Source organism: Balaenoptera musculus, chromosome 17 (assembly GCF_009873245.2).
Source record: "Balaenoptera musculus isolate JJ_BM4_2016_0621 chromosome 17, mBalMus1.pri.v3, whole genome shotgun sequence".
NCBI lineage: Eukaryota > Metazoa > Chordata > Mammalia > Artiodactyla > Balaenopteridae > Balaenoptera > Balaenoptera musculus.
The window spans coordinates 42,741,358-42,767,132 of NC_045801.1; the positions used below are offsets into that span (position 1 = coordinate 42,741,358).

Below are 25,775 nucleotides of genomic sequence, written 5' to 3' on the forward strand. Positions count from 1 at the left end.
CAAAAAAGCTTTCTGCAAAGTCTTTATTTTTCTGTTATCTTTTTGTGGTAATCCCAAATGATCATTTCCTAATTTTTATATGCCTGACTGGGATCTATGAAATAACAGAAGTACAATTCCCCATCCAAAGAATAAAAGCATCAGACATACTGAAAGGCTCTGATTAAATTGTTTTATATTTTCAGGAATAAGAGTGACTGTACACTCTTTTATTGACTAGATGGTAATTTGGTAAAAGTTTTATAGAATTTTTACTGATTTATGGTTTTCCATGATGTTTTTTAGGGCAACATTCCACCAAATCATAGCTTTGCAAAAGTTGTAGTGCCATATATAGCGCTTTAGTATGACAGTGGCTTCGTTTTAAAACCAGAATCAAGCTGAACGTAGCTTTCTAAAGTTAAAATTTATGCTTTATGTATAGTTGTAAAACACCAATATCCTAGTGTCCTATTATTGTTAAGAGTGACTATAATACTCTCGTTGAAAAGTAAATTTATATATCGAATGATGAAACTTCAGGTTGTAATAGAAGTGAAAAAAAAGTAAAAAAAGAAAACTTGGCTTTTTGATTAAAGCTTTATGGAACAGAATTTGTATTTCATCAGAATGACTATCTAGGACCCTTTTCTGGTATTGAAAGCATGGTGTCTTAACCTAAAGGAAGCAAGTGGAATTGTTAGATTTTGTTGTTGTTGTTATCTATTTAACTAGTGTAACCTCAACTAGGTATAGTGCATTAATATGAAATACTTCTGAAATACACAATCTTTTTTAAAAAATGGAACCTATACAAAAAGATCACATGCTGCTAGACAGAATGTTGAAATGACTGGTGTGTAATATTTTTTAAAACCTTCATTTTTGGTCAGCATAAATTTCCTTTAATAATTTCTCTCCATTTCCAGTAGGATTTCATTTCATTTCAAGCCAGTATAAAGTTTTACAGTTTTAGTCATTATGGATTCCAAGTCATTTAAGATGAAAATGGAAATGCAAAGTTTACTTAAGAAATTTAATTTTCTTCTTCTGTAACATCTAAGTCTTCATCCTCTTCATCATCATCTTCTATTTGTTGATCCTTTCTTAGTCGACAGGTGGATACCTGTTAAAAGTTAAAACATTTTAAAAAATACTAACTAAAAAATATTTTTACATGCGCCCTGATAGAGAAGTGCACATAAAACAAATATTTCAGAAAAATGTCCATAAGTAATAACTTTTAGTAATGAAAATTCCCTATGAATTATTGTATTTTAAGGTTTGAAAACAGACGCAAATTTTTTTCATTCATGTTATTTTTTGAAGAAAAATGTGAAATTAGCCATTTGATTCCAGTTGGGTACAGGTACTTCAATAACCGACTTTCAGAGAAAAGTATAGTCTCCGTATATTATAAATGTCAAAAAATATTTTAAGTTAAACAATTCTTAGGTCACAAAAACAGGTATCTGAATGAGAGTCATTAAAGGGATGGCAAAAACACAAGGATGTTTCAACTAGGCAACTGAAATATTAAACTTTAAAAATAGTGTGATTTAAATGTAATGAGTTGAGAATCTGAATTCACTACTTGGGTTTAAGTCCTGACTGTTGCCACTTGGGTCATCCTGCTTCAAACTTTTCTGAGGGTGATTATACCTCCCAGGGGACATCTGGCAATGTCTGGAGACACTGTTGATTGTCAAAACTGGGGGTGTGTGTTTGTGTGTGTGTTACTGGCATCTTGTGGGTAGAGGCTAGGGATGCTGCTCAACATCTGTACAATGCACAGGACAGTACCCCTGCCTCCCTCCCCCCCTCCAGATTATCTGGCTTAAAGTTAATAGTGCTGAGGTTGAGAAACCCTGGGATTATGTATTCTAAAGTGCTACACAGATCTTGGCTAACTTAGGTGATATTATTAGCTCTAAAAGGTCAAAACTCTGCATGTACTATAATACCAGATTTATGGAATTTATGTGCAAGGCACTTAGTACTGGAATAATAATATAATTTGGTTAGGGGGAGAGATGCATAAATAAAAAGCAGTAAATAAATGCTTAGAGGAGAATCAAATGAAAACAGAAGGTACTGGGTCACACTTACCTGAAAGTTATATTATGAAAATATTTTGCTCAATTTTAAATTCTGAAGGCTAGATATGAAAAAGGCCATAGCTTTCTAAATCAGGAGTTGGCAAGCTATAGCCCGGTTTGTGGCGTTTCTGTAAATAAAGTTTTATTACAACTATTGATTTGTTCATGTATTGTTTATGGCTGCTCTTGATTGAGGCAGAGACCACATGGCCCACAAAACCTGCTATTTTCTGTGTGGCCCCTTAGAGAAAAAGGTGGTTGACCCCTCCCTGTTCTAGATACCAGGTACTTCAGGCTTTCTGGATATAGAAGAAAAGAAAATTGATTCTTTACCCTAAAGATATGTGCTTCTGGATCTGTGATAATGTTCAACAAAAGCCCTTTTTAGGTATCATTTCCAGTAAGCTGTGATAGTGGGATTTAAACCCTAAATAGTTTGATTTCAGAATCTGTGCTCTTCATGCTATACCAGAGAACAAATGTAGATCAGCATTTTCCTGTCCCTTCCACCTCTCTCCCAAGTGTTCTGCTTCAGAGAGTAACATGTTACAGATGATACAAGAATTAAGAGCCGAACCTAGTGCAATCTTCTGTTATTTTACATAAGAGGGTAGGAGAGGGTAAGTTATTCGAAGTCCTGTGACTTAAGGGAAACACTTTTAGTATTGAACAATTCCAAAGGCAGGAGCTCACATTCCTTTAAATTATGGTTTCTAGCTCACCTGTCCTGTTCCAGATACACACTTAGCTGACAGTGATCTCTGAAGAGGTGACTTTGAATTTGCTCTTACGATATCTAAACGGGATGAATAATCTGGTGGATACAGAGAATTTCGGAAAACCTGTTGCAATGACAAAACGTTATAAAGTGATACTAAACAATGGAAATCTAGAAAATCATGTTAAGTTCCCCTTAGTTTATCATGTTAAGTTCCCCTTAGTTTAGAATTTTTTTAAGCAACTCCCCTCCCCACACTGGGGACAAAGTTTCATTTATTTATTGTAAATTTAAAACAAAAATCAAAAAAATCAAAAAATATTTTCAGTTGGAAAGATGTAAGCTAAAAAATTCTATTGAACCACCTAAGATGATGACGGGCCCTGAAGCAATCACTTAAGAGCTTTCGCTGGTGAAACGTGAAAAGCTCCTACATTCAAAGAGTATGCAAGCCAGTGGGAGGACTAAGTCACACCACTGATTCTTTGGTTCTGCCTCTCCTCAGTATCAGTTTAAATTCACTGATGGCTTTCACGGTACATCACAGAAGAGTAAATGGAGCCACTCTAATTTATGGATTCCAATCTCACTAGGATCTGGAATGCCATCGCTTGTCGGTTCTTTTTCCTTAAAGCAGTAGTTCCAAATCTTACTGTGGTCTTTAAGCTTCCCTACCTGTAGCTTTTCCACCATTTCTGTAACATAAAGAAGGCAAGTCTGTCAGATGTGAATTTCTTCATATTCCCTCTTTTTTTCCTCTTCACCCTATCCTTTTCCTTTTTTAAAGCAAATGTCATTCTGATTCTCTCCAAGGTGCACTTTCCCTTTAGCGAAGCTTCAAACCAACAAACAAGAGCTCTCTTTCTCCAGTTTTCCTTCCCCGCAAACAAGCAAGATCCGTTAAAAAAAAATTACTTCAAGGTATAACTTTACTTTTTAAAAAACTTCTCAAACATTATACTTCATTTGTCAGCAAACTACAATTAGGCTTTCCCCTTTCACTGAAATTGGTCTTGCTGTCAATCACCAAAGTTGTCTTTCTGTCTTCAACTGACCTTGTCCTGAAACTTCTTTTCCATGCATGCCATCACTAAACTCTTCATGTGCTAGCTGCTCTATTTCTTCACATCCCTTTTTCTACTGCATATACCTGAAATATTTTTAAAGGGTTTCCCTTAGGCCACTTTACCTTTTTTGACACCTTTCTCTGAAAGATCTACATAGTGTTTAATGGCTACCCTTCCACCAATTCTCTGTAGACTCTTCTGATAGCCACATTTATGCTCCCTAGTACCGTCTGTTCTAGACTAACACTGTCCAATAGAATCTTCTGAGATGATGGAAATGCTTGCTGTTCAGTGCTGTCCAAAAAGGCCACATATGGCTACTAAGCCCTGGAAATGTTTACGTGACTGACGAACTGAATTTTTAAGTATAATTTAATCTTAAATAGCCACATATGCCTAATGGCTACTATTCTGGACAGTGTAGCTCTGGATTCACCTTTACAGTGAAAGACATTACCAAAACCTTAGACCAAGCTAGAAGCCTGGGCATTCTCCCTAAATTTCTCACCTGAGGTAGTTCTATTTTAATTTATTGACTCTATACATCTTTAGCTTACTTAGAATTAGCATACTACAGACCAAAATATGATTTCTCTACTAGAGAACTTTGGCTCCTGACTATTGAGAGTCTAAATGCCTTAGGTGACATTCAAGGCTTACAATCACCCAAACGTACCCATGATACTTCACTTGTAGCATGTATACCTATATGCAGAACACGTAATACTACTGTGACTTTGCAGTGCTGGTTCCTCAGCCTGGAATTTCAGCGCACTTACTCATCCTTCAGGAGCCAAGTCAAATGCCATCTTTTTTCTGCTTTCCCCTGTTCTCTTGTCAGTAGCTCCTATTGTTTATACCCTCAGTACAGCTTTTATCTCACTGTTTTGTAATTACATGTCTGTTTCTACAACTAGTTTTAAGTTCCTCCAGAGCAAGAAGCCTTCTTTTATCTTTGCAGTTCCTTCCAGCTTAAGACAGCAGCCTGGTAAACGAATGATGTTAACATGAACTTAATCTGGGTGTTTTGAGAAAAAACGACCCAAACTAGGGGATGTCTCTACACATTTCTTTAAACCTTAAAGAAGTGCAGGACACAAAAGGAATCAAGGGATGAAACTTAACGCAAGAGGTATGACTTGGTTTAAGGGCAATTCAGGCATGCTAGTAATTAGGTTATTGAACAGTTTACTGAGGACCCAATTATATTTTGGTGCCAGACATGGAACCTGGCATCCTGGTATGATATCAAAACTGGATGACTCAATCCACTGGTATTTGGGAGAAATATATTTTTGTTAGAACAACATTCCTTATTTTAGCTTTTCTAGCAAAGATAAAAGTGGGAAATGGAAGATAATTTACAACCCTTGGGGTAAAAGTCTAAACCAGTTGAATATTAGTCTCCTACTGCAAAACAACAGATTTACAGGAATATTAATTTATTGGCAATAATGCATTTTCCAATATGGTCCAAGATCTCTTCTAGGAGTGAGTCTCAAGATCTGAATATGCTCTGAACTGGAAGTACAGAGGTGATCTTTTGAAGGGGAATATGGGCCTGACAATACTTTTTATGTGAAGAACAAATCAGGTAAGATGGTTTCTGATAACTAGATGCAAAAAATTAGCTGCTGCCTGAATAAGTCAGGACTGCTATCTAAGAACAGCAAATTATTTCTCTGTTCCTCTCTGCATATTTTCTCTACTTGTTTCCGAGAAACTTGTATTTAAAGGGTCCTTCCTCATCTTGGTAGCTGTTTGATGTAATTTTACTTCGACTTGTCTCACACAACTTTCCCCAGACTGCTGTCTTCTCCTTTCCACAATTTCTGTATGGCATCGTAGTGATAGCTTAGGCCTATAGTTCATTACATCTCAGGACCTTTGTATATCTATCTGAGCTCTCTGCCTGAAAGCTGTTGCCACGTATCCTACTTATCCCTCAAACTTCTGATTAAGAAATCATTCTTTGATTCTCTAGACTATTTAGAATCCTCCATCACATACATTTGCAGCACACTCTATTTTTTTCTTTATTTTTTCTTTCTATATTTTTTTCTTCTTTACATTATAAAACGTAAATAGTTACACAGTATATTTTTTAAATGTCTGAACTCCTTTTAAGTTTCTGCTTTTTGACAACTTGGACCAATTCTTGTAATGCTAAATCCTCAGCACTTAGAATGGTGTCTGGCATATAACAGGTGCTCAATAAACAGTTGATGAATGTACTTTTTATGAATGTACTTTTTATTATACTATAAGTATCTCCATTTTAGAGATAAGGAAGATGAAGCATGAAGAAGTTAACTTGCTCAATACTGCCCCATTAGAAAAAGTGGGGAAGTTCATACTCAAAAACACATCTATCACACAGCCCTGAGATCTTGAATTTTTTTTAATGAATCCTACAAGCTACCTAGCTAGCTGATGAAGAACAGTGGTAAGAGAAGTGGTAAAGGAAGTGGTGTGATAAAAAATATCTAGGACCTCTAGAATGAGAAAGAAAATCTCGGGGTCCAAAGGGCTTGAAGGAACTTTTAGTGACAAGTGTACTGGGTCAAGGGTATTAGAAAAAGGAGAATGAAAATACTTGTAAAGGGAACTTATGTCTTGTAGGAAAAGTGGGGGATCAATTTTGAACCTGCCACTCAATATAGTGTTGTTTCTTGTAGGAAATGGTTCATGTCACTCATCAAGAACCACGCTTCTGGCAGTATAGACAGGAATAAAAACACAATGTCTATAGTCAAACTTCTGGGTTTGGCTCCCAGCTTTGTTACTTACTAGCTATGGGATCCTCTGGGAGGTTCCTTAACCTCACCGTGCCTCAGTTTTCTCATCCACAGAAGTGAGGATAATAAATACTTTTATTAAAGTTGATGGTAGGGTTAAAATAATACAATGAAAATGCATAGATCAGTAGCTGGTTCAAAGTAATCACTATATAAACATTTGCTACTTTTACAAATTACAGATAAAAGCTTGATCTATTTTTTAAAAAATAGGATACAAAAAGGAGTAAAAATGTAGAAATCTTAGCTTTAGTATTTGGAGGAAATAGACACTTAAGAAGCCATCTATTAACAGTAATAGAAATACGATCGTGTATGCTTGGCTGAGGTAAAACTGCGATCAGATTTTGACACTGTAAAATGTATATACACATACTAAAACATGTACTTTTCTTCATTTTGGCCAAGCTATAATCTGGTTTTACTGAATTCAAGTTTCTTGGAACCAGTAGAGTAGTGGTAAGTGAAGGCCCAGGGGATCTCTTTATAGATATTTTAGTTAAAAAAAAAATGGAATCTTCAAAATTATGAAATGCCAGACACTCTCAAATTCTATCACTTATTAATATAAAATTCTGGTTATATCTTGAGACTACGTGGCCTTTTTCACTTCTACTGTAGACAGAGTATATCTCGAATATTTTATCTATTTCAGCAAAAATACTTTGCCTTTTTTTTCCCCTTTTGGAAGGTAAGATTGTAGGACATTAACTCTTCAGGTGAGCTTGCTGAAACCAGGCTTTGATATTTAAATGCTCTAATGTTAGCTGGCCAGTAAGATTTATTTGCATTTAACTATCAGTACAAAGCAAACCTACATTTATTTCACAGCTTACTGATTAAGTCCCACAAAACTAGTTAGAAGCCAGATTCTGCTATTTACTAGCTAAGTGGCCAAAGGCAAGTTAAGTTACTTAAAACCTCTACACCTGTTTCTTTAGTTGTAAAACGAGAATGATAACAGTACCTGCATCACAGGAGTGAGTGAGAAAATGCATGTAAAGCTTTGGGTGTTGTGGCATAAACACTCAAATGTTAGCTCAAATCAATAAATGCTATTTTTAGCACATGTGACATATCACTAGTCAAAATGATACATTATTTCATGTAATGGCTTTATTTCTATGTTTTACTAGATATTAATCCTTGGATTAATCCTTGGAACTCTACCAGGGTTAATTTGAAAAGTTAAAAAATAAATAGAAATAAATAGAAAGTCATACAGGTTCAGCTATTTGGAACTGCATACAATAACATCTAAACCATGTAGTGTTCTAATTTAAGATATTTTTACCCAAACTAATGCTTTCTTTTAAACATTTCCATATCAATAGAAGAACTGAGCTTAGATGGACATAGTCTTACCTCTAAATCTTCTTCTTCATCAATCTTTTGTATATTTTGGTAGGCAGCAGTGTAGACCTCTAAAGCTTTGCCGTGAAATAACATTTCGATAGTGATAAATTCTGAAAATATAGTCTAAAAAAACAAGGATTTGAATTTAAACAATCATATAAATTGCTTCATGAATTTAGTAAATTTATTCCTTACTATATAGTCTTGGCATTTTATGAGATACAGAGGTATCTGTTTTTCCACAGGGCAGATGAAGTACAAAAGATAACTGGAATAAAAATAGTTGCAAAGACCTTCTGCAGCAAAACTTTCAAATTACACAAAATATTTCCTATCTTATTATTTACTTCCCTTTTTTAGTCGGTTCTTCTATTAGTTATGATTTAAAAAAAGATTTGACTAAAATGTATGTCATTATGTACTCTGTTGCTGAGGGCCTATAAGTATTAGCTAAAGCAGTTTAGTTCTGAAGCTGTTTTTTTTAGCAACTCCAACTGATGTTTGAAAGAATGTTTTTAGGCAAGAATTCTATCCCATCATATTTATATGATACTTGTATTCTCTAACCACAAAGGGATCACTTGGTAATAATGACATTCCTACTACTGATAGTAGCACCATACATTTGCATAGAGCTTTCCAGTTTACAAATATATGACTTGTCCAGTGTTGCTCACAGCTATAATGTTAAGACTTGGATCTGATTCTTCAAAGTTATAGCTCTTGCTCATTGTACTGTCCTGTTCTCGCTGGAATCAATCATTTCCTTCGCAAATAAACTACAGGTAAACTCTGAGCATGATGATGACAACTTACGGTAGGGAAGGTCATGAGCAAAGAGAATGAATAAAGATGTGCATGTTGATCTAAGCAGAGGTGAGATAATTGGTAGGTAGGGAAAGTATACAAGCCAGACAAGTTTGCAATAAAATAGGATCTATCCTTTTGTTATCTTGTCCCTTATCAAAATAAAAAAATCAGAGCATTAATGTAAAGAGAAGTGGGCAGAATAAGAATAGGATAGAAAATACTCAAGCATTGTCCTTTAAGGGGCAATATAGATGAGATGGGTCAGGCTAGAAGGCAATAGTCAAATATTCATTTTCCTTCATTTCTGCTCTCCTGTGTTAACCACCCAGATAGGAGTAGTCCTGCACCTTGGAAAGTAGCCATACAGATATCCCTTCGTGTCCTGTGATTTTTTTTTTTTCCCTCTCCATCTCCATTCTTAAGGATTAGAAAAATATTTAAGGGAGAACTAACAGGCTTCTGATTGCTACTCAGTGGAAATAGATCTGTAGTTGAAAGTAACCCTTCTGAGCTGCCAAGCACATATGTAGGGCTAAATGCAAAGATTGGGCTCTGGGATAAATGACTTATAACTATAACTGACAATGACCTTTACTGTCACTTCATATAGGTCACAAAGTGCTCTGGTATACTGGACTGGCAACTGACTAATAAACAGCATTATGCCAAGGTACAACTTTGGATTCCACACCAAGAATCTCCAGATACCTAGGAATACCTTAGAGGGAGAATAGCTTTTGACTAGGGCCGGTACTTCTCTTGTCAGTCTTCCTAAGATAGTTGACTAGCTAGAAAGTAAGGGGTTAAGCTTAAATCACTCAAGTAAGTTGGGTATTACTCCTATTTTTAAATATTTATTTATTTATTTATTTTTGGCTGTGTTGGGTCTTCGTTTCTGTGCGAGGGCTTTCTCTAGTTGCGGCGAGCGGGGGCCACTCTTCATCGCGATGCGCGGGCCTCTCACTATCGCGGCCTCTCGTCTTGCGGCGCACAGGCTCCAGACAAGCAGGCTCAGCAGTTGTGGCTCACGGGCCCAGCTGCTCCGCGGCATGTGGGATCCTCCCAGACCAGGGCTCGAACCCGTGTCCCCTGCATTAGCAGGCAGATTCTCAACCACGGCGCCACCAGGGAAGCCCACTCCTATTTTTAAATAGTTCTACAAATGAACATTCTAAATCTTTAATAGACTGGCACGCTATTTAATAACTAATGAAATCCAAACATTTACAGCCTTATTACACCTAAATCTGTAGGTTTAGGCTTAATTCAAGTCTATTCCACTGTGGTAACTTTGAGGAATATGGAAAAAATTCAAAATAATTTAAAATATTTTTTGAATATTTGAATATAGTTATTAAATCCCTGATGCCAAAATCTCTGAATGTGATGTCATCTCTGAACTAACAATTTCTTAATAATAGCATTTTATAGGAGTTATATTCCCCTTAGCTCATAAGTAAGCCCTGAAAATATGTTGATATGTCTGTCACTGAAGAATGATACATTATTTTGGTTTATCCATATCCTCTGATAAGAGAATCTATTACACTCTCATTTTAAAAGACAGAGCTCAACTTTGAGTCTGTTAGCATTTTGCAGTCTCAAAATTTAGTTTCAATTAGTGATAAAAAACATTTTAAGAAGTAGCTTTAATTAGTAAATGGCTATTATTTACTACTTGGAACATGAGGGAAAAGTCACTCTCAAGTTTTGTGATACTTTGGTTTAATCCTTTATGGTTTGACCTTTTATTTCTTGACAAAACATATACTATATATCTATTTAAGATGGGAATAGCCCTGTTAACTCTTCTGTCAAAAACAGTGATGGAGAATCAGTGGCATTGCTAAGGTAGTATTCCAGACTTGGAATTTTTGACCCAAGAACCATGAAGCCTTAAGATTATCACAGAGGACAGCTATATCCCTGAGTATAGTAAGGAGGAAAAACTACCAGTTATACTTTTTTTTTCCTAGCTATTGATAGAATTTCATAAAACATGGGAAAATGGGCAGAAAGGAGGAGGATAATAGCAAGGAAGAATTAGATGACAACTGGTATAAGAACATAAAAACACTGTGTTTTTAAAATAAAATAATTTCAGTGAGTCACTAGAAAGGTGGTGCAACTTTGAAAGATCCATTCATATTTAGAGAAAGTTTTCCTCAAATAGACATAGCTTTCAGTGATCTCATGTAATCTGCTAATCTGGAATGGGTCAGTAAGGTCAGGGACAGGCATTCACGCATTACTTTTTTTCCTCCTTTTCAATTTTGTGTGACTAGAAGGCCATTTGGGTACGTACTTAATTTTTATTGGTGGGGGGGGGGTGGGGGAGCTAATATGAAATTCTCTACCCATTGGCAAGTATTCTGCAAAGCAGGTAGCCTAGTAGTTTAAAATAGGGGCTCTGGATTAAGATAAACCTGGGTTCAAATCAAGATGGAAACAAACCAGCTGTGTAATATTAAACAGTTTGTTCTTTTTCCTTATTTTCAACATCTTAGGTTTTGCCTTAAGGATTAAATGTAATCCAAGAAAAGGTATAGTATGGTAACTGGCTTAGAGTAAGTGCTCAGCACAAGTTTGCTATTTTTATTGCCCAAGGAGTAAACCAGCTAAATTAGAAACTGTTCCTTATCATAACATTAAAGCCTCTATCTGGTTTAATTAGAAAGCAGCATATTTAACAAAAAAAGTCATAAAAGGTCTTGTTGATAATTTTGACAAATAAAGGGGAAATGACAGCTCTCCAGAGCAGAGGCTATTTAATAAATGTCAGGAGAACTTTCTATCCATTTGAAAATAATAAAGTTAGACATCTACCTCATACCATATGCAAAATACAACTGCATAAAATAAAATATTTAAAATATTAAAAAATCATACAAATACTAGAAGAAAATATGAGCAAATAATTATATAATCTTGGGGATGAAAACTCCTTTCTAAGCATGACATCAAGGCAGAAATCAAAAAGGAGAAGATCAATAGATCTGGCAGCAAAAATAAGACTTTAAGGTGGTAAAAACATAACATAAGCAACAAAATGGGAAAATATATTTGCAACATATCTTCTCTTTAATATAATGAGTTAATTTTCTCAATATAAAGAATTTTTACAAATTAATAAGAAAAATGCCAATACAATAAAAATATAGGCTAAGGTCAAATGTGAGTAATTTACTAAAGAAATAAAATGTGTCATTAAATATATGAAAAAATACTCTGCCTCAACAGTAGTAACTGTAGCAAATTAAGATGATACTGATTTTTCAACTATTAGATTGTCTATTATTAAAAATACTACTACTCATCATTGTTACATTGGTGTGCTCATGTAAGGTTCTGCAGAAATGTTAACTAGTTAAAGCTTTGTGGACAGAAGTTAAAAACAGCTATCCAAATTGAAAGTGTGTATGCTCTTTGAATGAGAATGCCACTTCTAGTAATTTATCCCAAAAGAATAACTGGACCAGAAAAAAGGCTGATGTTTAATGATGCAATGAGATCTGTAATTGCAAAAATAAGCTAGATGTCCATCAATGAAGGCTGGTTAAATAAATTGATATATCCATATAGCAAAATACTATATGAGGATGCCATAACGGACAATATGGACCTTTGTTTCCTCAGCACAAATATATCCATGATATATTAAATTTTAAAAAGAGATGCTACATATAGTGTGGTCCCATTTAAACAAAACTGTATAGTGGTAATAATATTACCTTTCTCATAGGACACTGTGAGGAGGAAATGAGTTTATCCATATAAAATGCTTAGAATGTGTGACATAGTTAAATTAATGTCTAAGAAATATTTGTTGTTGTTATTATTCTTATTAGTATATTTCTTGTGTATATTTCATAGAAAGAAAGTCTGGAAGGATATAAACTAAAATGCTAACTGCTTATTTCTGAGCAGTGGAATTATTACCTTTTTCTCAATAATTTTATGAAAAAAAGTCATGGTGATTTCATATTTATTTATAAGCAAAATAAAGTTACTAAAAATTAAGTTTTGAAGCTATTTCTTGCTCACGTCAGCTACTTTACCAATACTGAATTCCTGTCCCTATCTGTTCCAGGAGTGACCCCTGGTCAAGATCGTTTTCATAGGTCAGAAATTCCCTTGACACCATATTACTGATGACTTTTCCCATTACGTGGGAAACAAATAGGATTGTGAGTTTTCTTCCACATTCTATACAACTAAGTTCATACCAGCTTTTCTCAGAAAGACAGATTCTCTGCAAGGTTCCTATGAAAAGTCTTTTCCTAAAAATTGTGCTACCTTACTAATTAACACTGCTGCTAAAATTCAGATGGACTTGTCAATTAACCCCCACCTCAAACATAGTTAATACAGTTATGAGCAGTGCTCACTACTGCCCATCATTTCTACCCCCAGGGAGGTTAAAGAAAGACCCAGAAGCTCTGCCTCCATCTGAAGCAGTAGCCTGATAACAGGTACAATAAGAATGTTCATAAAAAAAAAAAAAGAATATTCTGTGTCTGCTTCTCCCAAAACATGAGCGGGATCAACAGTTTTGACTTTTCCAAGAATTTATCTCACAAACAGAAGTGTTTGTCAGACATGGTAAAATCAACGTGGCAATATCTGAATATCGTTTTTGTTAGAAATAAGGGGGTGGTAACGTAACCCTTCTGATTGATTTTCGAGGCTTTTGGGTATAGGATCTGTGCATCCCTCTTTATCATAAAACATCTCAAATGAGGCCTAACTTGGAAAAGGAACAATTTGACAGTAAGGAGGAAAGACATAGAGAACAGAGATTCATAACCTTAACAGACTCTAGTATTAATCTCTGGAACTCATATTTCTGGGAGTTTGCTAGAGTCATGGGGGTCTGTATTAAAAGTGTACACTTTCACAGATGACATGATCTTGTATGTAGAAAATCTTGAGGAATCTGCAAAAAACTATCAGACCTAATAAATGAGTTCTGCAAGGTTGCAAGATATAAGATCAGTACACAAAAATCAACTGTATTTCTGTGCACTTGCAATGAACAATTGAAATGAAATCAAGTAAACAATTCCATTTACAGTAGCATCAATAATCATAAAATACTTTGGAAAAAGTTTGAGAAAAGCACAAAACCTACACTTTGAAAATTATAAACATTGTTAAAAGAAATTAAGGATGATTTAAATAAATGGAAAAATAGCCCATGTTCATGGATTTCAATAATTAATCTTAAGATGGCGGTACTCCTCAAATTGACCTACAGATTTGAGGCAATCCCTGTCAGAATCCCAGCTGCCTTGTAGAAACTGACAAGCTGATTCTAAAATTCATACCGAATTACAACAGATCCAGAATAGCGAAAACTATCTTAAAAAGGAACAAAATAGAACTCACACACCCTGATTTTAAAAGTTACTACAAAGCACTGTTAATTAATCAGGACAGTGTGGTACTGGCATAAGGATAGACATAGATCAATAAGAATGGGAGTTCAGAAACAAAACCACGTCAACTGATTTTCAACAAGACTGCCTAGACTTCAATGAGAAAAGAACAGTCTCTTCAACAAATGGTGCTGGAACAACTGGGTAGTCAGTCACATGCAAAAGAATGGGGTTTAACACCTTCAGTTCACATGATACACAAAAATTAACTCAAATGCATCAAAGAAAACTATAAAAGTGTTAGAAGAAAACATAGGGATAAATCTTTATAATCTCAGATTGGCAATGGATCCTTAGATATGACACTAAAAGCACAAGCAACAAAAGAAAAAGATAAATTGGACTTCATCAAATTTAAAAAGCTTTGTGCTTCAAGGGACACCATCAAGATAGTGAAAAGAACTCACAGAATGGAAGAAAATAAATGCAAAACATACATCTGATAAGGGATCCGTATCCAGAATATATAAAGAACTCTTAAAATGCAATAAAAAAAAGATAACCCAATTAAAAGATCTGAATAGCCTTTTTTCAAGAAAGATATACAAATGGCCATAAGCATCAGCAGGAAAATGCAAATCAAAACCACAATAAGATACCACTCTACACCTACTAGGATGGCTATAATGAAAAAGTCTGATGAACAACAAGTATTGGTGAGGATGCAGAGAAATTGGAACCCTCATATACTACTGGTGGGAAAATACAATGGCACAGCCACTTTGGAAAACAGTCTGGCAGTTTCTCACATAATTAAAGATAGAGTTACCATATGAACCAGTAATTCAACAGGTTATATGGTTGAACTGAAATGAAATGTCCAAGAGAAATGAAAATATGTCTATACAAAAACTTGTCCATGAATGTTTATATCATTAATCATAATAGCCAAAAGGTAGAAATAAGCCAAAAGTCCATCAACTGATGAAAAGATAAACAAAATGTGGTTAATATCCATACAATGGAATATTATTCCACCATAAAAAGGAATGAGATACTGATACATGCTACACTATGGATAAACCTTGAAAGCATGCTAAGTGAAAGAAGCCAGTTACTAAAGCCATGTATTTTATGATTCCATTCATATGAAATGTATGTTCAGAATAGCCAAATCCAAAGAGACATGAGATTAGTGATGGTTGCTTAGGCTGGGGTGAGGGCTGGGGGAGCAGGAAGGTAAAAGAGTGTACTAGGCCTCACTTTGAGATGATAAAAATGTTCTAAAATTGAGTGATGATGGTTGTACATGTCTGAACACACTAAAAACCACTGAGCTGTACATTTTAAATAGGAGAATTGTATGGTATATGAATTATCTCTCCATTTTTAAAAAAGTAGGTTTTTTCCTGTCTTCTTTTTTTTTTGTGACCACCACAAGACTTCCCTCTTCCAGGGTCATGATATAGCAGGCCAAGAGAGAAGCTTGGAAGCCCTTTTCTTCTCTGTGCACCCTCCACTGCGCAGTCCCTTACTCCATGTCCTACTGCTTCAGGAAATCCCAGGTCGTAGGAATTGTAGTTGGGAATTCTGCACTCACTGTCTCTGCCCGTTTTGTAATTGGTGATGCTCATGGGATTAAAAACACCTGTAGAGTTGGCCAGCATGCAGATGGAACACTGAAGTGAGCCTAAAGATCAGAGACACAGATCGCCATGTGTAAAAGAGAAGTTAGTAGGCATGAAGAACAGTGGTAGCGTGAGGAATCAGGCTCCCAAGTCACTAAAGAAGCCCTTAGGTGGCAATGAATCAGACATACCTCACAAGTCTCCAATCTCATTTTTCAGATTATAGCTAATTATTTTAATCTTCCTTCCCTTCTCCCTCAGTTTAAGAGAGGATGTCAGCAGTTGTAAAATGTTATGCCCTGCCCACACTCTCCTACATCGGTAAAAGGGTTTGTCTCAGGGCAGCTCCTGAGGTGCTCTTCCTGAGTAGCAATCTACACAGCAGAGTGCAGAGTAAATTGAAAGGCTTACTTTTTTTTTTTTTTTTTTTAATCTTCAGGACCAAAGTAGAGACGTTTGATCCTGGCTATCAGAAAAATCAAAGTTCTGAAATCCTATGAAACTATGATAGGAAATTTTAGAAAAATAAAAGGGCAAATGAATGTTGTTTCATGGATTATAGAGAGGAATGATACAATTAAGTGGCAGATAATGCCTATTTTATTGATAAGAACATAACTTTTGAAAGCAGAATATTTTCTTTGTTAATAAGTTATTAAAATGACAAAAAATACTTTTCTTTAAAAGCTGTTCCAGGAAAATTTGCAGTGAGCCAAAAGGCATCCTTAAATGACTTGTTTTAAAGGACATAACGTGATCGTAAGTAATCCTCCAAATCTTTCCAAGATGCCTATGAGAAAGTCACTGAAGACCTTCTCAAGTCCATGATCCTGAATGTCTACTGATGTGTTATAATAAGTCAATTCTTATTGGCGGATGCAAGTTTATGTGGTTAGCTACTCTTATTTATTTGATAATATGTAGGTATTAGAAACCTATAAGCTATTAAAATTAGTGATAGTGTATCATAATGGAAAGCACTGATTTTTAAAATACATAATTGGTTTATAGTTCAGACTTTTGGCTATGATACTTCAGAAAAGTTACTTTATATCTCTGCTTAATTTTTTTTTTTTTTACATAATATATGATAACACCACCTCACTTTCATGGGGTTGCTGTAAAGATTAAAAGATAATTTATGTAAAGTGCCTGGAGCCGTACCTGATACATAAAAACATAATAAATGTCATTTTTCTGTGATTAACACTATTTGTAATAACATTTGAATATCTGGCCTCTGGTTGGGAATGGAGCCCCTTTAAATACCATTGTTTCCATAAGAAAATAATATTTGATATATTTTTGTTTACATCTTTTTCACACAGACTATTTATGGACTAAAAAAATCAGTAATTTAAATTTGTCATAAATTTAAATAAAAAATAAGGTTAGAAAACATATTTTGAACTTTAACAGTTACTTTGTTACCTTTATATCCTTTATTTTCTGCTTTTCAAAGCTGTCAATAGTCTCCTCCAGATGGCGAGTTGTTCGAGCAGCATCCATTGTGGCCCTTTGTAATTCAGTTTCTGCCTACGAAAGTGTCCCCGCCAAAGAACAGGAAAAACTCAAGTCAGAATCCATTCGACTGAGTCTTTTTGTAAATGCTACCGCTGCGGTACTGGCTTTTTGCCATAACAGTGTCAATCATTCAAAATATATTTTACCACATAAAATAAAACGATCTATACGATAAACACATGCAGAATAAAGAACTTTAAATCTATCAGGTGACATGATTCATGATCTCAAACAAAAGAAAACAAAATTCCTTCCCTTTCTGCATACAAAATCATTTTTTTTCCTATATCACCCTTGGATGATTTACTGTAAAACAATTTTCTATATTTTCTACTGCTTTCACATATTTCACTGTCTCTGCCATTTATCATACTCTCCTTTTCTCCTCACTATCTCTCTCCCCATTAGCCCTTTCTCCCCCCAAATACTTAAGTATTTTCAATCTTCTAGTTCTCCAAATGCATGAAATGTTTCTACTTCTGTAATATCCTAATCAGGTAAAATAGAGTATACACTACAAATATTTATTTCAGCATGGATTTTCTATTTGTATATTCTTCTTATAAGCTAACAATATTACACTATTACTACTTAGTTAATGCTTATTACAAAAAATATATACCAGCAACTAATAAATTAGATGGAAAATCTAATGCTTTCCTTCAAAGTACTCATACTATCTACATCCATGTTGTACAATCAATATGGTGGCCACTAGCAACATGTAGCTATTTACATTTAAATTAATTAAAATGAAATGTAAATTAAAAAACTGGTTACTCTAGTTGCCATTTCAAGAGCTCAATAGCCATATATATAGGTAGTGGCTACAGTGCTGTAAAGTGCAGAACATTTCCAATCTAGTCATGTATTTCTCTTTAAAAGAATCATCTCTTCCTTAAGGACAACAGTTTGCCCCGAAATATTTAAAATTTTTTGTTAAACAATAACATATTTTTAAAAACATGGCCCTATTTTCTGATTAAATTCTTTCTAATAATGTTCTGTTTCCTATGTTAGTACTATGTTTACTCAAAAGTATCACATATCATCATCTTAATAGTTACTCCATAGGAAAAATTTGCAGTTGTGAATCAAAGTTTTGTGACACATAATATTATGACATTTAAGCCCTTGCTTTCTTTTGCAAGAAAATGTATAAATTGAAATAAGTAAAAAGGTTTACTATAGGGGTCCATCTCTTCACACATCACTTTACTACCCACCTGTGACTGAAATTTTTCATAAAGGAAAAAACTACATTTCAAATAGAACAATTTCTTCCAATAAATTAAAATCATATGCTATTATAGAATTATATCTTCTTGCAATTAGATTATACATTAATCATAACTTTATATTGATTATATACTCTTACAACTAGGTTAATTCAGATATACAATTTCAAGAAACTAAGCATTTAAAACATATGTATATATATCTGTGTGTGTACGTTTGCTATATAGGGTGTAAAGTTTTCTTAAAACCATGCAAACTTTTATGCTTTTAATCATAACCAGTAATCAAAAACAATTCTATTACTGATCTTCAGATTTTTAAAAATATAACTATCACAGGATTATAAAAAAATTTCTAACAGTTATGATGCATGTTAACCTTTTACTAATGAGAATATTCAAGCAGACTATTTTTCTAATACTGTTCAGTACACAACTTGTGAAATTTTTTACCATGACTACTTACTTTTGACTTAACGTCTTTTCCCTCCCCATTTATTGACGGTTTCATTTGAAAATCTGGAAGGGTAGGTAGAGTTGGCTAAACTAGCAAAGAGCAGGGAAGCAGAAGCCACAGCTGGGACATGGGTATCTTAACCTTCTACCACACTCCAGCAACTACGATTCATTTCTTAGTCTCAAATCCTTTTACTCCAGCATAGCCACATGCCCAAAATCGCACAGCTATTTTTAGCCAAGTGGATACAGATTTCTATTCCTTTTGTTGAAAATTCTTCAAAATCCTATAACATACCAATTTGGGTAGGAGATACTTTTGATTAAAATACTGATACAACTTTATGAATAAGGATATCAGTATATTTAATGAAATTAGTCATGAGTGCAAAATGGCTTATAAAAGAGTGAGCCAGATTGGTGTTTTTCAAACTGTTGCAAGAAGCTTTTTCAGAAGCCACCAGGGGCCTTAGGGGGTCCAGGCAGAGCACTGGGATTCTTCTTTACCCAATCCTCTTATATTAGAACTACTCTTTTATTTTATATACTGAACTTTAATGTGCTTCTTTTGAAGATCAGATGAATTTTAAGGGTCTATCCTGGTAAATATTCTATGATGCTATGATAGAATATCTTTATATTTATAGTGGATGCATTTATATGTAGACTGTCCTTTATTTTCTGGTTTCAGGTTGTCAAATTCCAGTGGAGTCCTACACCTTTCCCACTGAGTGTGGCAATTCATTTACAGCCATAATCTATTCAGTTGCTGCTTTATCTCCCCGTGTGAACTCCTGACCTGCTTTGTCTATGGTGTAAGACAGCCTCCTCCACAGCAGTGTTTACAGCAAAGCACCAAAGTCAGAGGCGTCTCTGTCTTAGGAAGACATTTATTTCCACATCGAGTGTCCACAGCAATACCCCTGAATCAATCTTACCACCTCCTCAAGATTCCAGATGTGACATTTTTTCTGCCCTTATGTACTCTCCCCTCCTCCAAACAAAGCAGCAAAATTTTGACCTCTGGCTTGATTCTTAAAAACTGGTGATATTCCCTAGTCTCTGCCTTAGTCCACAGTTGTCAGTCATAGATTTTCCAGCATTCTCTAGTTTGTCTGACTTGCTTGAAACCCAAACTCTATAATCTCCAGTTTGTAGATCCCAGCCATGTGGCTGCACATTTTTATTACAAGGTTGGGCATATGTATCTTTGGTCCAAAGGAAGGAGGACCAGGCTGTCGGTGCAGCCCAAAAATCACTAATCAAGGGATTCCCCTCAGAAATGGAGATGTTCTGGAACCTCAAATGTCCCCAAAGAGTCAATCCTCATGTGGTTTCTGGCAAAGGTGGGCTGTAAAAAACCTTAAGGAGGTAGGGAGAAGACATAAGGAATGGGAAAAAGAGGCAGTGGGATAAGTTAGTACTTTATATACAACTGCACCTATCCCAGTTGCTGGCAATTAGCCAGGTGCTGTTTTCTTTATTTAGTTTATTTATCTATCTATTTATTTATTTATGGCTGCATTGGGTCTTCGTTGCTGCATGTGGGCTTTCTCTAGTTACAGTGAGCAGGGGCTACTCTTCCTTGTGGTGCACCGGCTTCTCATTGCGGTGGCTTCTCTTGTTGCGGAGCACGGGCTCTAGGCGCGCGGGCTTCGGTAGTTGTGGCTCGCGGGCTCTATAGCGCAGGCTCAGTAGCTGTGGTGCACGGGCTTAGTTGCTCCGCAGCATGTGGGATCTTCCAGGACCAGGGCTCGAACCCGTGTCCCATGCACTGGCAGGCGGATTCTTAACCACTGCACCACCAGGGAAGTCCCTGTTTAGTTCTGAACAAGGCACATTCTAGTTTAACAAATAATCATTCTGAACAGAAGAACCTTGTTACAGTAGACACTCCTATTTAGATCTGTGTCCAGCTGTGGACCTCAGTTATACTCTTGAATCTCCTGAGGGTCTTTGGCTGGAAGTCATAATTGTGGTTTCACATAGCTGTTGTTTTTTAAGATGAAGGGAATTTTACTGGGAAAAAAATTATTGTTCCTTCCTTTTCTCAAATGCAGGGCTGAGAGGGCATTGATATATTAGGATTAATGATAGATCTTTAACTTTATAATTAATAGTCATCATTTATGCAAAAAATCTTAGAATTTTGTATTTATTCTTTATAAAAACATCTACACTTCTGAGTGTTTTATATTTTGAATGTCTATTGTGGAAAACAACATAAGAAGACTGAATTAAGTTGTGTATTCTCTTTAAAATTAGCTAATTTCCATAGTGAGAATTTGTAAATGCATGTGTTTCTTTTCAAACTTTACATTCATATTCTTTGCACATTTAAAGTAGAAATGCATAATTTCCATATATATTTACTTCTGTACTGCATACCTTACAAAATATTTTTTTAAAGACCCAAATTCAAAGGATACAATAACATGTCGATCAGATGGGTTTCTCTGACGTGTTCTTTCTAACTGAGTTAACTGTTTAGCTTCTCGATTCCTTGCTGTTAATGTTGCTTTGAGGTCATCCTGCAAACAGGCATTTTTTTTGTTAATAAAAATCTCTTATTTAAGAAGTAAAATACATACTTCTCTGTTTTAAGAATGGAAGAACACTCCCTATTTGATCCAGGCATCATTACCACAGGATTTATTACTACTGCATAATCAGTGTGTGTCTTTTTGTGTGACACTGTGTGCATGTGTGTAGTTTAATATCCTCTCAAATAATGACACAATTTCAATGCAAAACTATATATATATTTATATATATGAATATACACACACATAAAATTTTGATTGTGGTGGTAGTTACAGATGTATGCACATTTATTAAAACTCAGTGTACATTTAAAACAGGAGAATTTTATTGCATGTAAATTATACCTCAGTAAAGTTGATTTAAAAAATAGAACTTTGGGAATGTAATGTATACCCTGGTGACTAGAATTAATAATACTGTACTGCATTTTGAAAGTTGCTAGGAGACTAGATCTTAAAAGTTCTCATCACAAGAAAAAAAAATTTGTAACTATGTATCGTGACAGATGTTAACTAGACTTATTGTGATCATTTCATAATATATACAAACATCAAATCGTTATGTTGTACACTTGAAACTAATATATGTCAATTATACCTCAATAAAAAAATTAAGAAAAAAAGTCACATTCATTTTTAGTTTACATGTTATTGCCTGCTTTAAAACAAAAATATAAACAAATTCATTTAGTAAAATAATTTCTGTCCATGACTGTCTTCATGACTATAAATATTAAATATTTTAAAGTTTCCATAATAAACAAAACAATGCTTTATGATGCTACAGTAGTATATAAAAATACTTCCTTATTCTCAAAGTTCTAAGAACACTTCAGAGTGTGTAAAAAGAATGACTAAACACTACTCTGTACCTTTTATTAAAAGGACAGTTATTGGAAACCTCATATATTTTGCCAGAATACCTAATAATAGTAGAAAAAATGAATTTACTTACTCGTTTCATTTTTACAATGGTTCCATAAGCTTTCAAAGGTTCAACTACTTTGGCTTCAAGTCTTTCAACCTATTGAAAATTATTATAAAATATAACTGAAAAGAAACATAGACATATCAAAATTTAAATTCTGAAATAAAACCTGTGCTGTCGAACCTGAACATAATTACTACACCGATTAATATTTGAAATTTTTTAAATTAAAATGTCAGTTACCTTTATAAATAAAATAACCACCAGAAATTGATAAGACTCAGAATCTAAACTCAAATACATTAAAAACTGTTAAGCTGTGCAGTAGCAATAAAAGCTTTTGGTAAGTTTTAAGACATCTCAAATTTTATTACAGCTACCACTTTCAGTGTGTTTAATACTTGGATGGATACTTTACATACATTATATCCGAAATGTAAAAGCCCAACCTTCCAGATAAGAAAATCAAAGCTGAAAAATATAGTATATTGGAAACATTTAAAACAACACAATCCTCAAAAGCAAAAAAGCCTACAGACCACTTAGAGAACAAGATAAATGGTGTTTCTGAGCTGTTATACTGTATGGTCGATCTCTCTTTTATTTAGAATTAAACAGTTTTTCTTAAACATTACAATATTTATCAAATTTTGAGTAATTTCTCCTTTTACTAATAGCACTAGTGGAAGGCACTAAAGAAACGGATTTTTTTTTTAAAGGCAAGTGTATAACTATAGCATAAGAAAAATAACTCCTGGACATTAAAATTTTCTTTTTCAGGATAGCTAATACAAGATGACATGTATTTAATTGTTTAAAATGAACATGTATTACTTTTGTAGCAGGAAAAAGGCTTTTTTTTTGATGATACACGTTTATATAATCAGTGAGTGTATACCACTTCATATTCATTTTTGTTTAGTTTCTATAAACAGAATGTATACGAATATTTCATTTTAAAAAATTTTAGGAAAATGGAGAAGATCAAGTTCTCATTGAGCATTTAAATATTAGGAATCCTAAAATCAAATCCATGAATACTCAGGATTATTTATTCCATTTCAAATAATCCATACACTGATTATTCAGTGTAAAGATTAGCCAAGTCTTTTTTTCTGTTCTCCTTTTTGTAGCCTACCTTTTGTTCATTGTTCTTTAGCACCTCCACCATTTGGTAAGCAAGTGAAATAAAAAGAACAAATGTAAATCAATTCAGTTTGCTATTTGATAAATAGCATAAAGGATTTCTAGAAAGGGGCACTAAAATTATTGGCTAACATAGGGTTCTAGTATTATCTGTGAGTATAAACTACTTTTGAAACATTAAGTTCCTAGTTACACATAACTGAGAGTTGCTTGTTTATTACAGAATAAATATCATATGACAAAAATGAAACATTTTCCCCCAAAGTACCCCCAAAATTACTACTCAAATTTCTGTATGATTAGCAGTTATAGGTTCAAAGATCATTATCTTCTTTTTGATTTTGAGGGTTTTTTGATAATTGAAATTTCTGTTTTAGGCTTTTAAAAAGGAAGAAAAGCATTGATGAGAAAAGTACAAAAGAAGCAATGCAGCTCTAATTGGGCAACTTCTGACAAGTTAAAAGTTAAAGTGAAAATTTCTGACCTGTATCTTGAATCCTGAAGTAAATATAAGTGAAAGTGCTGATGAGGTATGAAAGTAAATGGGCTTTAACAATTTAAACAATTACAATACCACCTTCTTCCCTCCCCCCACCCCAAAGCAAAGAAAAACCAAACAAACCCACAAAAAACCAAAAAACTCCACAAAATTTCACTACTGGTTTGTATGCATAATACCATGGTGACTAGAATTAATAATACTGTACTTCCCCCCCCCCCACCCCGCCTTTCAATGACACATTGGTCAACTTTCCAGAGCATGGAAGCAGCAACAAAAATCTCTTGTTCATTTACTACTTATTCACTCACATTACCACTTCCAACATCTTCCATCTCCAGATATACTTTAAAATATACCCACTTGCACACAAGACACAAGTCATGCTCCTTTTCTTCCCTGGGGTACTACGTTTACTACACCCTGCAAATAGCCACCCCATGGCCAAAAGTTGGCAAGTAAGGTGGGGAAATTCAGGACTTCAAGACACCCTAGAGTTTAGTTTGAAAACGGTAAAATCACAGGAAGCGTCCCTTTAATAGACTTACACAATGTTACCGACATGAAAAGGTACGTTTATCATCAAGAGTGTGTTCGCCACTGCAGTTAGGTAGATTACAAGTCTTCAGGGCTCCTCCGTCCACTACGTCAGGGCTCATTCATAACATGACGGTGTGACTTCACTCCATACCTCTGCTTGTCGATAATCCTGAAGTTTGGAAAACTCGTCAGCAAAGGTTTTCAGGCCCTGCTTTAACTTCGGGGTCTCTGTAGAGGCATACACGTTGATTTCATTCACCAGGAGGTCGGCTTTGTCTCGCAGTCTGGCAGTTTTCCGCACATAAGCAGCAAAGATTTGGCACAGCTCTCCAAAGTGCTTCTCCACATTTGTGACAGCATCTTGCAGTTGTCTGGTTTGAGCATCCCTAGAGAAAAAGGTGACAAAAAAAGCAAATCACTCTCATTTGAGATGAGATGGCTTCATCTTCACGGTAATTTGATTATGCCAACATTCCCGGGGTATTTTGCAGCTTCGACGGCGCAAACCTTCAAAGATCCCACCATCTCCCAAGGCCGATCCTCCTCCTCTAGGTCCCCATTCGGGGCCTGGCCTCCACATCCCACAGTGCAGGCGCACGAAGAGGCCTGGCTCCGGCCGGCGGCGCCGCTGCGGAGTGGCGGCTCCCGGGGCAGCTCCGCGCTGCGCTGCCCGGGCGCCCGGCTGCCACCCGGCGTCTGCACGGCCCGCGGCAGTGCGGGGGCCGGCGCCTGGGGAGCGTGAGGGGCGGCCACCGGGGCTCGCCGCAGCCCAGGGAGGTAGGCCCCAGAGCGCGGCGGCGACTGTCCAGCCCCCGACCCAGCGCCGGAGCTCGGCGCGGAGGCCCACGGAGGAAGGCTCCACTCCCCAACCCGAGCCCTCGCGTGTGGCGGCCCTGGGCAGCTGCGGCCCCGGGGCTGTTACCGGTTTTCCAAGCTGCGCCTCAACATCTTGCCTCGCGCACGGTCGGAGACCCCGTTCTGGGGCCCAACGCCAGGGGCTCCGCAACGCCCGGGAGTGCGCGGGGGCGCGAGAGCCTGAGAGCCCGCCCCGCGCGCCGCCGCGGCGGC

The 25,775-nt window shown here is 35.6% G+C and overlaps 1 protein-coding gene across 2 annotated transcripts; it reads right to left on the reverse strand.

Annotated features, from left to right (window-relative positions):
- Nucleotides 1-6: 6 nt before the first annotated feature.
- Nucleotides 7-25,775, reverse strand: CIBAR1 (CBY1 interacting BAR domain containing 1). 2 transcript variants are annotated; one of them, XM_036830159.1, is made up of 9 exons: nucleotides 25,630-25,775; nucleotides 24,859-25,093; nucleotides 22,550-22,618; nucleotides 21,481-21,582; nucleotides 18,584-18,589; nucleotides 17,265-17,369; nucleotides 8,027-8,140; nucleotides 2,801-2,920; nucleotides 862-1,105 (listed from the first exon to the last, which is right to left on the reverse strand). In XM_036830159.1, the coding sequence occupies exons 1-9, from the start codon at nucleotides 25,653-25,655 to the stop codon at nucleotides 1,016-1,018; spliced, it is 867 nt and encodes a 288-aa protein (XP_036686054.1). In that variant the 5' UTR covers nucleotides 25,656-25,775; the 3' UTR covers nucleotides 862-1,015. The 2 variants fall into 2 exon arrangements, with proteins under 2 accessions (XP_036686055.1, XP_036686054.1); XM_036830160.1 differs by lacking the exons at nucleotides 18,584-18,589; nucleotides 21,481-21,582 and having other exon boundaries at nucleotides 7-1,105.

Bases quoted from the DNA above. Each gene is read 5' to 3' on its own strand.
- CIBAR1 (XM_036830159.1), bottom strand. From the start codon at position 25,655: ATGTTGAGGCGCAGCTTGGAAAACCG. The intron at 8,141-17,264 runs GTAACAAAGTAA...TTGTTTTTTTAG, and splicing joins AGAAAATAAAGGATATAAAG to ACTATATTTTCAGAATTTAT. The intron at 2,921-8,026 runs GTAAGACTATGT...TCATTGCAACAG, and splicing joins ATGAAGAAGAAGATTTAGAG to GTTTTCCGAAATTCTCTGTA.